General features: G+C 52.5%; 4 protein-coding genes across 5 annotated transcripts, besides 1 other annotated feature; 2 read left to right on the top strand and 2 right to left on the bottom strand.

The window, feature by feature from the left end:
* Positions 1-845: 845 nt before the first annotated feature.
* On the top strand, positions 846-2,854 carry EKO05_0003453 (uncharacterized protein; the record flags this gene model as incomplete). The annotated part of the gene is made up of 6 exons (XM_038938383.1): positions 846-1,422; positions 1,471-1,697; positions 1,757-1,943; positions 1,992-2,046; positions 2,097-2,139; positions 2,192-2,854. The coding sequence occupies 6 exons, from the start codon at positions 846-848 to the stop codon at positions 2,852-2,854; spliced, it is 1,752 nt and encodes a 583-aa protein (XP_038800817.1).
* Positions 2,855-4,434: 1,580 nt separating this feature from the next.
* On the top strand, positions 4,435-7,005 carry EKO05_0003452 (transcription factor; the record flags this gene model as incomplete). Of its 2 annotated transcripts, XM_038938619.1 has the most annotated exons (3): positions 4,435-4,533; positions 4,585-6,875; positions 6,930-7,005. In XM_038938619.1, the coding sequence occupies 3 exons, from the start codon at positions 4,435-4,437 to the stop codon at positions 7,003-7,005; spliced, it is 2,466 nt and encodes an 821-aa protein (XP_038800818.1). The 2 variants fall into 2 exon arrangements, with proteins under 2 accessions (XP_038800818.1, XP_059492149.1); XM_059636166.1 differs by having other exon boundaries at positions 4,435-6,875.
* A 492-nt stretch (positions 7,006-7,497) lies between these two features.
* On the bottom strand, positions 7,498-8,463 carry EKO05_0003451 (uncharacterized protein; the record flags this gene model as incomplete). Its single annotated transcript, XM_038938655.1, has 3 exons — positions 7,498-7,668; positions 7,809-7,948; positions 8,436-8,463. 3 exons carry the CDS (start codon positions 8,461-8,463, stop codon positions 7,498-7,500), a joined length of 339 nt encoding a protein of 112 aa, XP_038800819.1.
* Positions 8,464-8,829: 366 nt separating this feature from the next.
* Positions 8,830-11,815, bottom strand: EKO05_0003450 (uncharacterized protein; the record flags this gene model as incomplete). Its single annotated transcript, XM_038938433.1, has 2 exons — positions 8,830-9,680; positions 9,733-11,815. 2 exons carry the CDS (start codon positions 11,813-11,815, stop codon positions 8,830-8,832), a joined length of 2,934 nt encoding a protein of 977 aa, XP_038800820.1.
* A 658-nt stretch (positions 11,816-12,473) lies between these two features.
* Positions 12,474-13,512: part of a mobile genetic element that runs on past the window's edge.

Here is a 13,512-nt window from a genome sequence, read left to right as displayed (position 1 = left end):
CAGTTTCCCAATCTGTCGTTCACGAGACTGTCACGCCCTATCACGGCATACAACGAAGCGCATCAGCAGGGTAGACTGCGATGACATTGACCGAGCTCGCTGGACGGCTGCTGAAGGGGTCAGGTTACTCACAGCCACAGCCAGACGCAGGTCTATATACAGAGACTCGCCTTTCCTTGGAACGAGCCGGCGGCTCATCGTTCGCTGCGACGCCTCAGACGAACGGCAGCCGAATCACCGGCGGTGGAGGCATGGTTAGCAGCTCCATCGGAGGTTCCAGAGCACCCTCTCTGCAGGCGTCCTCCTGGGCAAAAGTACGCCCTCTGTCTGATATCCGGGAACTCACTGAGCCAAGTCTAGCGGATACGATACCGCGACGACTTCTTTCGGACAACAACCTTTCTCGAAGCACGTCGCGACCAGAAGTATCAAGAAAGCTTTCTGCTGCATCAAAGCGTCGTCCAAGCGCTGATATTAGGCATGGGGAGAACAGAGAACCGGGCAGAAAGAACAGCATCGAGAGCAACGGGGGTAGATCCACATGTCGAGAGCAATCCTCTAGAACACCATCACCACCAAGTCCCGGGGACAATAACAGCGCTTCCAGCATATACAGCATTCCGCCCTGCAGTGTTCCTCCTCGTTCTTCATCGCGTACGCGTGCATGCAGTGCTTCTCAAACTTGCCGGGCTCCAGCGGCGCCTTCAGTGACGAATCTGCGGCTGCCTCCCCCCACTACAACACAAAAACTACCTACACCATCGCAACTTCCTCCTAGAGGCGCTAGCCAAACGATATCTCAACACGGGCAGCCCCTATCACCTTTGCGCCATGTTGCTACGCAAATGGGTCCTCAATCGCAGGACAAAAACCGACGCATACCTTCTAGAACATTCATCCGCGAGCCAGTCTCGAATGACATACTCGAATTTCCTTCACACCGTCATCCTCGAATTGAGCTTGGCCTGGACCTATCAGCCGGTATATTCGTGGGTGGGGGTTCGATCGAGGGCACTGTCCAAATCAACATCGACGATGCTGAACGCATACGGCACAGAAGGACTCTGGATGTTGCACGAATATCTATTGACCTTCTCGGCATAGAGGAAATGAGTGGAAACAGACGATGCGTATTTCTCAATCTTGCAACGGAACTAATCGATGAAGACCACCCGCCACCCCTACACATGGTCTACGAACAGAAGCCGATCAGTTCAAACGATTTATTCTGGCACTTGACGCCCTCTGTCACGAACCTCGCTTTCAATTTGAGCTTACCACTCAATGTTGGACCACCACCTTTTCATTCCAAAAATGCACGCATTCGATACGCACTATGCGTGTCGCTGCTCATTCGCGATCACGGCAGGCAGTACATCGTCAGGACTTCGGAAGACGTCACTATCCTTTCAGTATATGATCGTATGTAACATACACTTTGATACCAACAACCTGCTAACTACTGCAAAGCCGAGAAAGCTCTTGTATCTCTCCCCAGCCCTCTCACTGCCTCGGACGAATGGGTCAAGGCTCGCGACACTGCCCTTGAAGTCGTACGAGTAACAGCCGGTCTACACAGACAGGTCTGGGTCAGCGGAACGAGCATCTATGTTGATGTGCATATCGCAAACAACAGTCGGAAGGCTATCAAGAAGATTGAACTCCAGCTGGAGCGGGATATCCTTTGTTACAAACACGTTTGTTTGGCAACGACTTCTGGTTCTTTCTGTGTAATACTGATGAGTCGTACTTGTAGGCTGCTGCGTCGACCATGGAGAGATCTGCTGGTCAAGCGCGGATATTCGACAACAATGAACGTTCAATACTTAGTAAGAGCTTTGTCAAGCAAGGAACTGCAGGCTGGCATGGCGTGCCTTCTCAACAAACACACATCCGCACTTGCGATCTCGAAGCACCTCGTGGACACGCTACGGTCAAGTGTGGTAAGTGAGCACCATCACGTTCATCAGAAGAGAGTATTGATTGTTCAGGTAAATACTTCGAAGTTCGATACTTTTTAAATGTCATCGTAAGCAGTGCTCATACGTCAGTCATCGGATACTCCATACAATACTAGCTACACTAACACCGTACAGAAAGTTGGTGACCGTTCAGTTGCCCATTGTACTGATTCACATGGTGAGCACGCTTCCCTTTTGGGGTTCGTGTACCCAGAGCTGACACGCGTTAGAATTCTCTTGATGTGGTGCCCAATTCAGTCGCCCAGGTAGCTATGGCTATCGAAGAGAAGCGCACCGCACATAAGCACCAACGCGGCCAGTCTCCGCCTCAACTAGGCCGCAAGCGCTCGCAATCTGTTCAAGGGCGTGCTTTTGCTGCGCCACGAATGCAGTCACTTGACCGGATGCGAGCACAAGTGGAGGATTTGCAAGAGCTTGGGCAGATACTCGATCATAGTCCTCGCAAGTACGCCATCCGCCGCATAAACTCCAACTGGGACTATCATACCCCGCCATCAAATCGAAAGGGCAGAGTGGTTGATGATGGCGAAGCAGCGGAGCTACAGGATCGTCTGCGAAGAGTCCGCTCGAATGAGACGATGGGTTCCAAACATCATGCGTTGAATCGAGGCAGCTCATCAAGGACGAAGCGTGCCGAGTCGGCACTTGGGTTCAGAGAAGCCGAAGTTCGAGACGATATGGAACTTGCTGGCTTGGGTATGTCTGGCGAAGCTCCGTTCAAGCAACGATTGGAGCGTAGTCGTTCGCGCCAGTACCAGTTTGTCAAGAAGAAGAGCGTCGAACGGTGGAGAGGCGTGGCTACCTCTAGTGTAGGATGGCTGAAAGGCAACAACGCAGGCAGAGATAATCGAGACCGCGATGACTGGGTCTAAGGGCTGAAGCTATGTCTCTGCGATCGATTTATTGGTTGTGTTGGATACCGTACGTTGATATCGTCGGGGGAGAAAGGATCTTGGATACTCGTGAATATGGCTATTATTGTTGTTCGGACCAGCCGCTTGCTGCCATATATACACGATCACATATTCAGTACAGATGACGGCCGTCACTTGCATTTGTCATGGTTCTGTCTGTAGAGATGGAACGGATTGACGTCCAGAGTCACGGAGTCATGAACGCAGCTTAAAAGTACCCGGTTATCACATGACCCACCTGTTGCCAGCCTTGCCATTCTTTCCAACCTTGTTCACCAAGCATGGCGGATTGCAACTTTCCTCCTTCCTCCCCAGCCTCCTCAAATGTCGGCTTCTATCATACCATGTCAGAGCGCGTTGATGACGCATTGGAATCAGCAAACGCGTTCGGCCAAGTTTGAAATTGCTGCGACTAACAAAGGGCGGCTCGCCCTGCAATCACACAGCTTGGACCGCTGGCCCGGGAGCATGCCAGCGTTTTGGGAGGCGCGACTCGGCGTGCACAGGGTGGCTCGCTGGTGTGCGACGCAAGGCTAGGTAGGCTTGTCGTTCGCTCCAGGGTTGATGGAGGGGGGGGGGGCGAAGGGGAGAGACGCTGCAGCGCAGACTGGCTGTGATTGCAGTGCGGCGTAGCAAACAAAGAAGTACAGGGAGACGAACTGTACAGGTTCTGGTCAACAAGAGACTATGCTCGGCAGCTGAACTGTCAACTCTCGGCAGCTCTCGTCAACTCTCGGCAACCATCAGGCGTGCACTCGCTGCCGCACTTGTTGAAAATGCAGCCCTCTCTCGCACACGTGACTGGTCAGCCACGACGCGCACGGATATACATTACGAAAGTAATTTCGGGCGCAATGGCTCGACGACGTCTGCGGCTCTGAGATAATCTTATCCCTATCGATAGCTCACCGCGTTCGACAGCGCGCGCGACAGTTGACGTCGTTTCATCTCGTCTGCCCTATACGGCTTACACAGCGTGCTTGCGTTCCTGCGTTCTTGCCGTCGACGTTCGACGCCAACCGGTCGCGTCACCGAAAACAAACATCGGCACACGTCCCAGCGCAGAGCCCATCGCGACCGCGGCCCACTTACCCAACCCCATCACCTGCGAACGCACCGACACTGCCGGCCACTTTGCGCCAACTTGAATAACTCACGCCAGACGCTTCGCGCATTTGCAGTAGAGGACGGATATCGATATTCGTGGTACGTATGCTTCTTTCGTTGCGGTGGAGGGGCATCGACGTCAAGACCTCGTGCTGTGGCTCCTGGCACTCAGAATGCGCCCACCGAGTTCCGAGGCATGCGCGACTGACGTTTGGGAGTCGCATTGCCTGTTGGACATAGCGAGACGGTCGAAGTGGCTGCGACCGCCCGTACTATGAGAGGCGCTTTGGTAACGGCGACCGGACAACTGGCTGTGGTTCGGTTAGACCCTACCTACCGTGGATGTGCACATGGAAACCAACAGCAAACATTTATAAACACGCAGCACCCTCGCTAACTTTCACCCTCTCCAGCACCCGCGCCTATGCAAGATGCCGCCACGAGTAGGACTCCGTTCCCGCCGGGACCCTGACGCCCAGCCGCAGTCTGATGCCGACTCGATAGCCACGCCCTCGCGAAAGCGCAGACGGGTGAGCAGCGCTGTCCCTGAACACTCGGGGCACATATACTCACTCGATCAGCTCAACGGCAACGAACCTGCGCCTGTCCCTGTGACCGCCGACCCTCCACGCGCGCGCATCACCGAGTCTGTTGCCAGCAATGACAGCAACACCACCCTCCCAAACGCCGACGACGAAGACCCCGTCGAGAGGCAGAACCGCATCATTGCTGCCCTTGGTATTCCTTCGACTTACACGCCGAATGCCGCCATCGACTATGCAAACGACCTGCAGGCCCGCAAGAACGAGGGCCACAACATCGCCGCTTTTGCAAAGATAGCTGCCCGCGACTGGTGCTTCTTCGTCCAGGAAACTAGGATCCTCATCGGGCGTGCAGACTCGTCCGTCCGCCCACAGCCGCCCAGCTCCCAGGCAGACATCCCTGGTCTCCCTCAGAGTGAGGCCCAGTCGGTCTCAAACTGGGGAGTGCACATCGACCTAGGCCCTGAACGCCAGGTATCGCGCATACATGCTGAGATCTTTTTCGACTCAGCAGACCAAAAGTGGTACATCGTGGTGAACAGCCGCAATGGTCTCAAGCTGGACGACGTGCATGTGACCAAGGGCCAAATGGAAATGCTGCATTCGGGTATCTGCATCAGTATCATGGGTACCCAGATGCTGTTTCTCCTCGCCAGCCAAGAAGATCATTTCCATCCAATGCTTCTGCGACAAGCGAATGGAGAAGAGGCTGGAGAGTCTGACAACGATGGCAATCCACCCCCAAGATCACATCAAAACATACCCCCCAGCGGTCCTACACCGAAGCGCGAGCAGTACGATCCGTTCCCACCGTCCTCACACCCGCGAAATCGCGAGAACAAGCACCAGTCGTCACAAGCCTACTACAACCCGATGACATCAACTCCAGGCTGTCCACCGCCTGGTACGCCTATGACGTTTCAGCCAGGTACTGGCCCCCGTAGCAAAGGCTCCCCTGCTACCTTCTCTCGCGGCGTCGTCATTGACTCCACCGACGAGGTTGACTATAGCCATGACCAGGCCAAGGACATCAAGCCACCGTACAGCTATGCACAGCTGATTGGCCAAGCCATCCTCAGCAACGACGAGGAGATGCTGACGTTGGCGAACATCTACGACCACATCAAGTCGCGGTATGCCTTCTTCCGGTTTACCAACGGCGGCTGGCAGAACAGCATCCGCCACAACCTGTCCCTCAACAAATCATTCGAGAAGGTTGCACGTCGTACAGATGAACCTGGCAAGGGTATGAAGTGGAAGATTGCCGACTCAGAGCGTGAAGAGTTCATTAGGAAGCAGCTGCTGAATCCTCGCAAAGGTGGCGGGATAGCCATCGGTTTCCGCCCTGATGGCTCTGGCCCCAGCTCGCCTGCACTCGGAAACCCATCTCAAGCCACAGAACGCCTGATCGGTGCACTCGACCGCGATCCTCGGCACCAAGGCGCTCGCATGAAGTCCCCGCCCCGTTCAGCAACACCGCCTTTATCATCTGTGCCCGTGGCCAACGAGTCGTTTACGCCTGATCGTGGCTCTCGTCCATTTGGCGCTCTGAAGCAATCGCCCAACATCCGGGAGATGAACCATTTCGTCACACCTGCCAAACGGCTCATTTACGGTGGCATCGACGGTCGTCCCCCTCCATACATAAAGACTGAAGAGCCCAGATCGCATCTTGAATCATCGCCTGGCGTCGATCCTGTCAAGCCAATGGTCCAAGGCCTCGGGCTCTCAGGTCTGAAAAGCGAAGCAGCAAATTCCCCTCCTACTCTCTACTCTGACGCAACCACAAGTAACATTCAGGGCAATCACGACACAGGTCGGATGAACAATGCCCTAGTCACGCCACTAGTAACCCGCCATGCACCTCGTCTCGCGCCTCCCAGCACCGCCCAAATGCCCAGCCAGTACATGAACTTCTCCAGTCCGGCACCGTTCTGGAAGTTTGTCGATCTGCCTAGCACACCTGCAAAGTTTCCCATCGATCTCAGTCCAACCAAGATGCACCACGACGAGAAGGACAACGATGAGGAGCTCGCTCAGCCCAGTTCACCCCCGATGTTGCCTGAGGATGATCGCAGTGCTGAGCCCGAGGATCAGGAAGCTTCAGATGACAAGCCGGGCGACGACGACGATGTTGGACCCGAAAGCCCAAGCAGGACTGTCTCGCGACCGGTGAGTCGCCGCGACCTGGGTGGCAGCCAGCGCTCGAGGAGCAATTCGAACGTCAATGCTCTTGGACCCAGTGGGCTGGGTGGCATGGTCAGGGGAGCGAGTCTGACAAGCTTCGAGGAGGAGCAGGAGCCTGAGGAAGAGAGCTATGATTTGTCCAAGTGAGTTCTTGTATTCAGCACGTAGGGTCAGGGTGTGTGCTAACGAAACATCAGGGGCTTTCAAAAGATTGGATCGTTCCATCACAGCATGGCTCAAGCTCACGGAGTCGTCGGCCGCTCTGCCATTTAGGAAAGCGATGACTATAGGAGTTAGTATTCTAGCGATTGTTGTTTGTGGGGTGAGGGAGGGACTGATCACCTGCGTGTGGCGGGTGGAGCTTGCTTGACATGCATGCAGGAATCTCGGAAGCACTGAGAACGTAGCTACGAGTCGTTCAGGAGTGCAAGATCGCTTTTGCGGGAACAACGTTGGGGAGCATGAGGCGTCGTATCTTGTCTTCGAGTATATGGTTTACAGTATGGCGCATGGGGTGGCACGATTGTTTACGATGTCACGATACTACCGAGCTGTCGATTTTTCTATGCGGTCTGGGTAGCACCAAATTCAGTGTACGATGTTACGCAACAGGGACAAAAGAGATGATTGAAATTCATTGCATTTGCACCTCCCCGCTCTCTCCTTGCAGTTATTGTGGCTTGGTCTGTTTTGGTTGGTATACACAGTGATCTCTTTCCCTCCCTCTCTCTCTTTCTTTCTTTCTGTCTTTCTCCCACAGAGCTTCTAGTTGATCTCCTTGTGCGGGAACCACTTGGAAGCCTTGATGTTCTTCTCCTCCAAGGGAGCGTCAAGCACACCCAGTCTCCGTATTTCACCTGCCGAGGGCGCGTCGTCACGCTTTATGTTGGCTTCAGCTTTGCGGTAGGCGGCTTGGAGGGCGAGGGTGCGGGCAGCCTGACGTTGATTGCGTTAGTCCTTTAGCACCTGCATCTCGACCGTGTATTGAAGCGCGTTGTCTTGGGGAGGAGCTGATTCAAAGAGGTGCGAATTCGACAGAGTGGAGATGGGGGGGACTGGGAGTGGGTTTGACGCACCTCCTTCTTGTGGTGCAGACACTCGTAGTAGTCCTCAAGCACGGGCACGCATTTGGCCTTGCCCGAGTCGTCCTCGGCGTTTGTGTTGGTCACGTAGCAGGCGAGAACTTCTTGCCAGAAGGGGAAGCAGCGCGAGGGGCCTGATGGCAGGGTCAGCAGAGGTCTTTGTAGAGGTGTACATGTGTGGTTGGAGCTTTGAAGCGGCTTTAGAGGGGGTTGTAAGTGTGCGCTGGAGCGGATGTGGAAGGTCGGCGGTCGGCGGATTCATGGCTTTCACGTTGGTGTGGAGGTCTTGCAGGTAGATCCCCTCCGTAGTTCTGGCGGTATGTATCGGGTGTGTATGCTACAGTCTGTGTCGTCATGGAGTCCAGTGTTCCTACGTCGTCGTGCGGTCGCAAAAAGGTAGCTTGGTGCTATTGGTTGCCACAAACATTGCAAAAAAATGCCCAGATCACGCGCTCTCCATGTTTTGGCCTAAAAGCTGCCAGTGTTGTCGCCGCTGTCGTGCCCTTGTCGCTGTGCTCGCATCGTTGTCGTCCCGGTTCATCCTGCCATTGCGTCCGCTCCTGGTGCTCCGCCGCCTCTAAAGTCGCTCCTCAGTCTCTAGGGATAGTAACGCATACGTACCGCCAGCAAGTCCGTATCCTGAAGCCATTGTTGCGGTGTAGATGTGGGGTTCCTTAACCGGCACCTGGAGCTTCGACGGACGTGAGGTCGAGCTGGGTCCGTGCGTTCGCGATCTTGGCAACCCGACGTCTGCTCTGCTGGTTCGACCACTCTCTTTGCAGCACAGCGAACGATAACATCTATCCTCGCCAGTTTGCATCTACTATATCACTTTTTGAGTATACAAACTATGCTCAGGTTAGAAAAAAATATACGAAATTTGAAGGCTTGCGTATTCATAGTCATGATCCTTTATCAACACACAAGCTTGGGTGTTGTCAATACTCTATTCATCTAGCGAAAACGTAAAAAGCGTGAAAGGTGAGTTCGTTGAACCGCCACAACGACACATCTCTCACTGCATCAATCGATAATTAACATCCATCTCAACCTCGCCACTCGCCGTCCCATTGACATGTTCCATACTCTCATAAAGACTCAATCTAGCGTTTGCACCACAGAACTGTTTTCCATCCCCTTTGCACTTCATCGAGCACTCACCCTGGTCCACAACCTTTGTATCGCCCACAAAGCTCTCGCCGCAGTAACACTCATCCCCGTGCTGTGTGCCAAAGTAGTAACTGCCAGCGCACGCACTGGCGCAGCGTTCGACAGTCATTCCGTCGTCGCGAAGCACAGAGGAGGTGAGAACACGCGCGTTTACGTCGTCAGTATAGCAGCCCTTGTAGCCGTAGCCAAGGATAGTGGGGTTGGCGGGGACGGCAATGTTGGCATTGGATTTGAAGACTGTGACGCGGTTGGGGCCGCCGCAGTATTGAGTTGAGGTGCCTGCGCACAGCATGTTGCAGTCTGTGTCTGGAGTGGATTCAGTCACCACAGGAAGGACCCATGAGCAGTAGCACTCGTTACTGTATTCGACGCCGAAGTACGGGAATCCGGTACAATAGTTGGCGCAGTATGCGTAGCTGTTGCTCGATGAAGAAGTCATGTCTGCGCTGAGAGGTCGTGGATTAAGGGTATCGACGATGCAGCCTGTATATGTGTAGCCGGAGATAGTTGGCTTACTAGACGTGGGCGTTGGTGTAGGCGTTGCAATGGTTGAAGATGCGGTGGGTGGAATCTTGTTCTTGTAAACGTTGAGCCGCTGACTTGAACCACATAACGTCTTGGTATTGCCAGGACAAAGTAGGGAACAGTCACCTTCGGGCTCAGGAGTACTTCCCTCGTTGATCTTGGAACCGCAGTCTAGTGAGCGTTAGTGAACCATTTCTTTGAACCACGAGTTGTCAAAACTTACGGCACTCGCGACCAAATTCAAGACCGAAGAAAGCAGACCCCTGACATGAAGCGGCACACATATCAACAGTCATGCTATCGCTATGTACACTTGAGTCTGACAGGGCACGGTTCGGTGCTGTCTCACTATAGCATCCAAAGTAGTCATATCCATCAACTGCCGGGTTAATCGGTGGTGACCAACCTACGGTTTTATACAAGCTCAATCGCTGACCAGCACCACACGTCTGGGTTGAGTCGCCGTTACAGGGCATGTTGCAGTCCGAAGCGGTTGTGGATATACTATTTGCGTTCTGCACGTTGCCACAGTAACATTCCCTGCCGTATTCGAGCCCGAAGAACTTGTAAGGATTGCAAAAAGCAGCACACTTCTCGACAGTCATCTCATCATCCTTCAGCTCAGCTGGAATTAGCGCACGGCTACCGGTCGGCTCGGTGTAGCATCCCTGGAAGTCGAGTGGGGCGGCTGATGGAGTTGGGGTTGGTGTTGGCGTCGCAGTGGAGAGAGGCTTGCACGCTGTAGGTAGACTGTTGATGTCCTTGTAGTTGTCGGACGCACTCCCAGCGAATATACCGAGCATCACTACATTATCTGAAGAAGCAGAACCGTCTGTAGAGTATAGCTTGTAGCGCCCAACAGCTGACTGATATGCCATAGCAACAGTAGCCGTGGAAAGACTGGGAACGGGCGTGGGACTCGCACGAGGCACTTTTGCAACGATCTGTACGCTAGGTGTGCTGCTGTCGCGAACAGCCGCGACGATTGTCAGTTTTCCTGAGCTATCTGCACAGCTTTGGGGATTCTGAAAGATGACGTTGTCGTTGACAGCATACCCGTCGTCGTTGTTGGTGAATATCTCCTGCGTACCGTCGGCTGAAGACACTACAACGTTGAAGGACGATATTGACGTCTCAGCTGAGAGACTTGTCGAGAAGCTGTAGAATGAGAAGTCATCATCGAATCCAGACGATGTCCCTTTGAGAGAAGTGTCGACTGGGATTGAGGATGCAGCGCCAGTTCGATCCTTGTAGATGAGCTGGACTCTGGTGACAGAGCGTGAGTTGGTCTTCACTCGTACTTCGCCAGTAAACCCCAGTGAAGTACCACCGTCCAGTAGGGTCAACTGGACGTCGTACGGCTTCACATCGTAAGGCGTGATCGCTTCAGTAAGAGACACGTCTTTTGGTACAGTGTCGATCATCTTCTGGAAAATGGTCTTGCACATGCTGTTGAACTTCTGGGGGTCTTGCATAGCCTTAACCGTGATATTGCCATCGGAGTTGTAAATCCTACGGTCCGAGTCCCTTCCCCTGTTGTCCGCTCTGTATGCTTTCCCGACTACCATAGGATTCTTTGTGTTTCCAGACACAAACTCTACGACGTTCTTGCCGTCGAAAGAAGCAACCGAGGTGTCAAAGGTAGCGTAATCGTTAGGAAATTGTCCGGCGTCGATGATGTTGGGTTGTTCTGCTGCATGCACACCCCCAAGCGTATGACCACATGCAACTAGTTGAATCATTTCCGTGTTGTTGACACCCGCAAAGCCCATGCGGTTGAACTGATTTCTGAAGATACCAATCGCGTTGGCAGCATCAGGTACCTGTGCGGACGGCCCTGCTGCTGTGGCATCTTTACGACCGCCACGTACAGGCACTGCTGGTCCACCACATGATCTTGTAGCACTGTAGACGCCTGCAGCAATGAGATCTGCGAGCGATGTGCGACTCGAGAAGTATGGGGCGTATCGCTCAAGAGTGTTTCGGAAGGCAGCCCCTGCGTGCTCTAAACTGGCAAGTTCGTAGAGAATCGATGCATCCACTCCCCCCGATCCTGATGATATACTTGCCGAAGCCATGTCGTGAAAAGCTGTTCGTATCCATTCGGCAGCCGAATTACGATCTGCACCCGAGCCTTTTGAACATGGAATGACAGGCGCCGCAAAGCCACGTGCTCGATAGCCGGAATTAACGTACAGCAGATCTTCTAGCTCATCAGTAGAGGCTGGCCATGTTGGTATTGCTGTGGCCTCATTTTGGAGGAGAGCAAGTAGAAGCGCACCAAGTGCCGGAGTCAGCCCGAGCATGGCGAAAATGGTTTTAGGAAGCTGATGAAGGTTATGGCAACCGAAAAAAAAAAAGCAACGGACGAGATTCAAAGATGAAAACTGAAGAGAAGACCACAACGATGGAATTTTGCAGCCCAGCAAGAAGCGAGCAGACAGCAGATGTTAAAACCAAGCGAGCAGACCCGCCGTGTGCTTTGACCTCAGCTAGCGTTCCCGAGGCCTGCTATCGACAAGGAAGAGAGCTGATCGGAAGGTTCTTATAGTAGCATGCTCACAAGGGGCACTTACACGAGGTTGAATTGTTGAACCTAGCCTCGGTCACACATCAGGAAACTCAGCATTACGAAGCCATCCATAGGACCGGACCTTGCAAACCTCAGGGCAGGTAGCAGATGGACAGATCCCCGCAAAGCTCCCGCTGTATGAAGTGGGCGCGATATTAGGGAAGCTTCATTCGCTGGCTAGAAGAGGGTGCAAGGCAGTGGCGGCCTAATACTGCCGTGCTTACACTTTTGGGCAGCCTAACCGTGATAGAGATAACGCTAAGTCAGTCAGAGCATTGTTAGTCGGCAGACAGTTAGTACGCAGGGTCGCGGGACTCATCGGAGAATCCATGGGGAGATGAAGGCCCATGACAGTGGCCTGTATCAAAGAGGCGCATGCAGGACATGACACACTACCGTGTCCGTGCGCGCAACGCCCGGAGTCGCGCAACGCCCGACTCATCTAAACTACGCCATACTTTGACGCGTCATATCTTAACAACTATAGCACCTATTAACAAAGCGCTTACAGTAATTAATGCGCTAGAACTAGGCGAAAAACTTGTATATTAGCATTTTGCTAACAAGTTTAGCGTTAATTGCTTAACTCTGTCCTGCTAACACTAACGCGTACAGGCGTTACAGGAGACTAAGGACATTAATTAACAACAGCTTAACCTAGAACAAGAGAGAGAGCTAATAAAGCATATAGATGTGCTTACTAAGCGTTGTTTACTACCTACATAAGATATAATATAGAATTTTGCTTTATCTATGGCCTAAAATCTAGTCTCTAATAGCTGGGTTACTCGCTTTCTCTATAACTACAACAATAAGCTTACCTTACAATAGACTAACGCTATAGATACTACCTATTACTTAGCTAACTTATACACTAAATATAAGCTCTACTTTAACCTTCTATAGTAGAAGATTACTAAATACTCTGTTAAGAGCTGCTACACATACAATATGGATAAGAAGGGCTTTATAATAGGAGTAGTAGGTAGATTAAAACAGGTGTTTAGTAAGCGCAGATGGGATAAGAGGGAGGTTAAAGCAACGCTTTAAGATAGTAATAGAGAGTGGATTTTAGTGCTGGCATGTACCTGTGCTGATGGAAGTGCGTTGCCGCTAGGCCTTATCTATCTAGGCAAGGGAAAGGTAGTACAATTAAGCTGGGTTAAGAGTATAGAGCCAGGAAAGCACTTAGTCTACTTTACTACAACCCCTACTGGCTGGACTAATAACAACGTTAGCCTTGCCTAGCTTAAGCAAGTGTTTGATTGCTACACTAAGAAGAAAGCACAGAGATCCTATTAGCTTTTAATAGTAGATAGCTACAGATTACACCTAACGCTTAATTTTATTAGGTACTGTAATAACAATCAGATTCTAATATGTATCCTTCCCCCTTACTTAACTTAAAGAACTCAGCCACTAGATGTAGTT

Source organism: Ascochyta rabiei, chromosome 5 (assembly GCF_004011695.2).
Source record: "Ascochyta rabiei chromosome 5, complete sequence".
In the NCBI taxonomy this organism is placed as follows: domain Eukaryota; kingdom Fungi; phylum Ascomycota; class Dothideomycetes; order Pleosporales; family Didymellaceae; genus Ascochyta; species Ascochyta rabiei.
The sequence above is the reverse complement of the archived record's forward strand: the minus strand, read 5'-3'. Positions and strand labels throughout refer to the sequence as shown.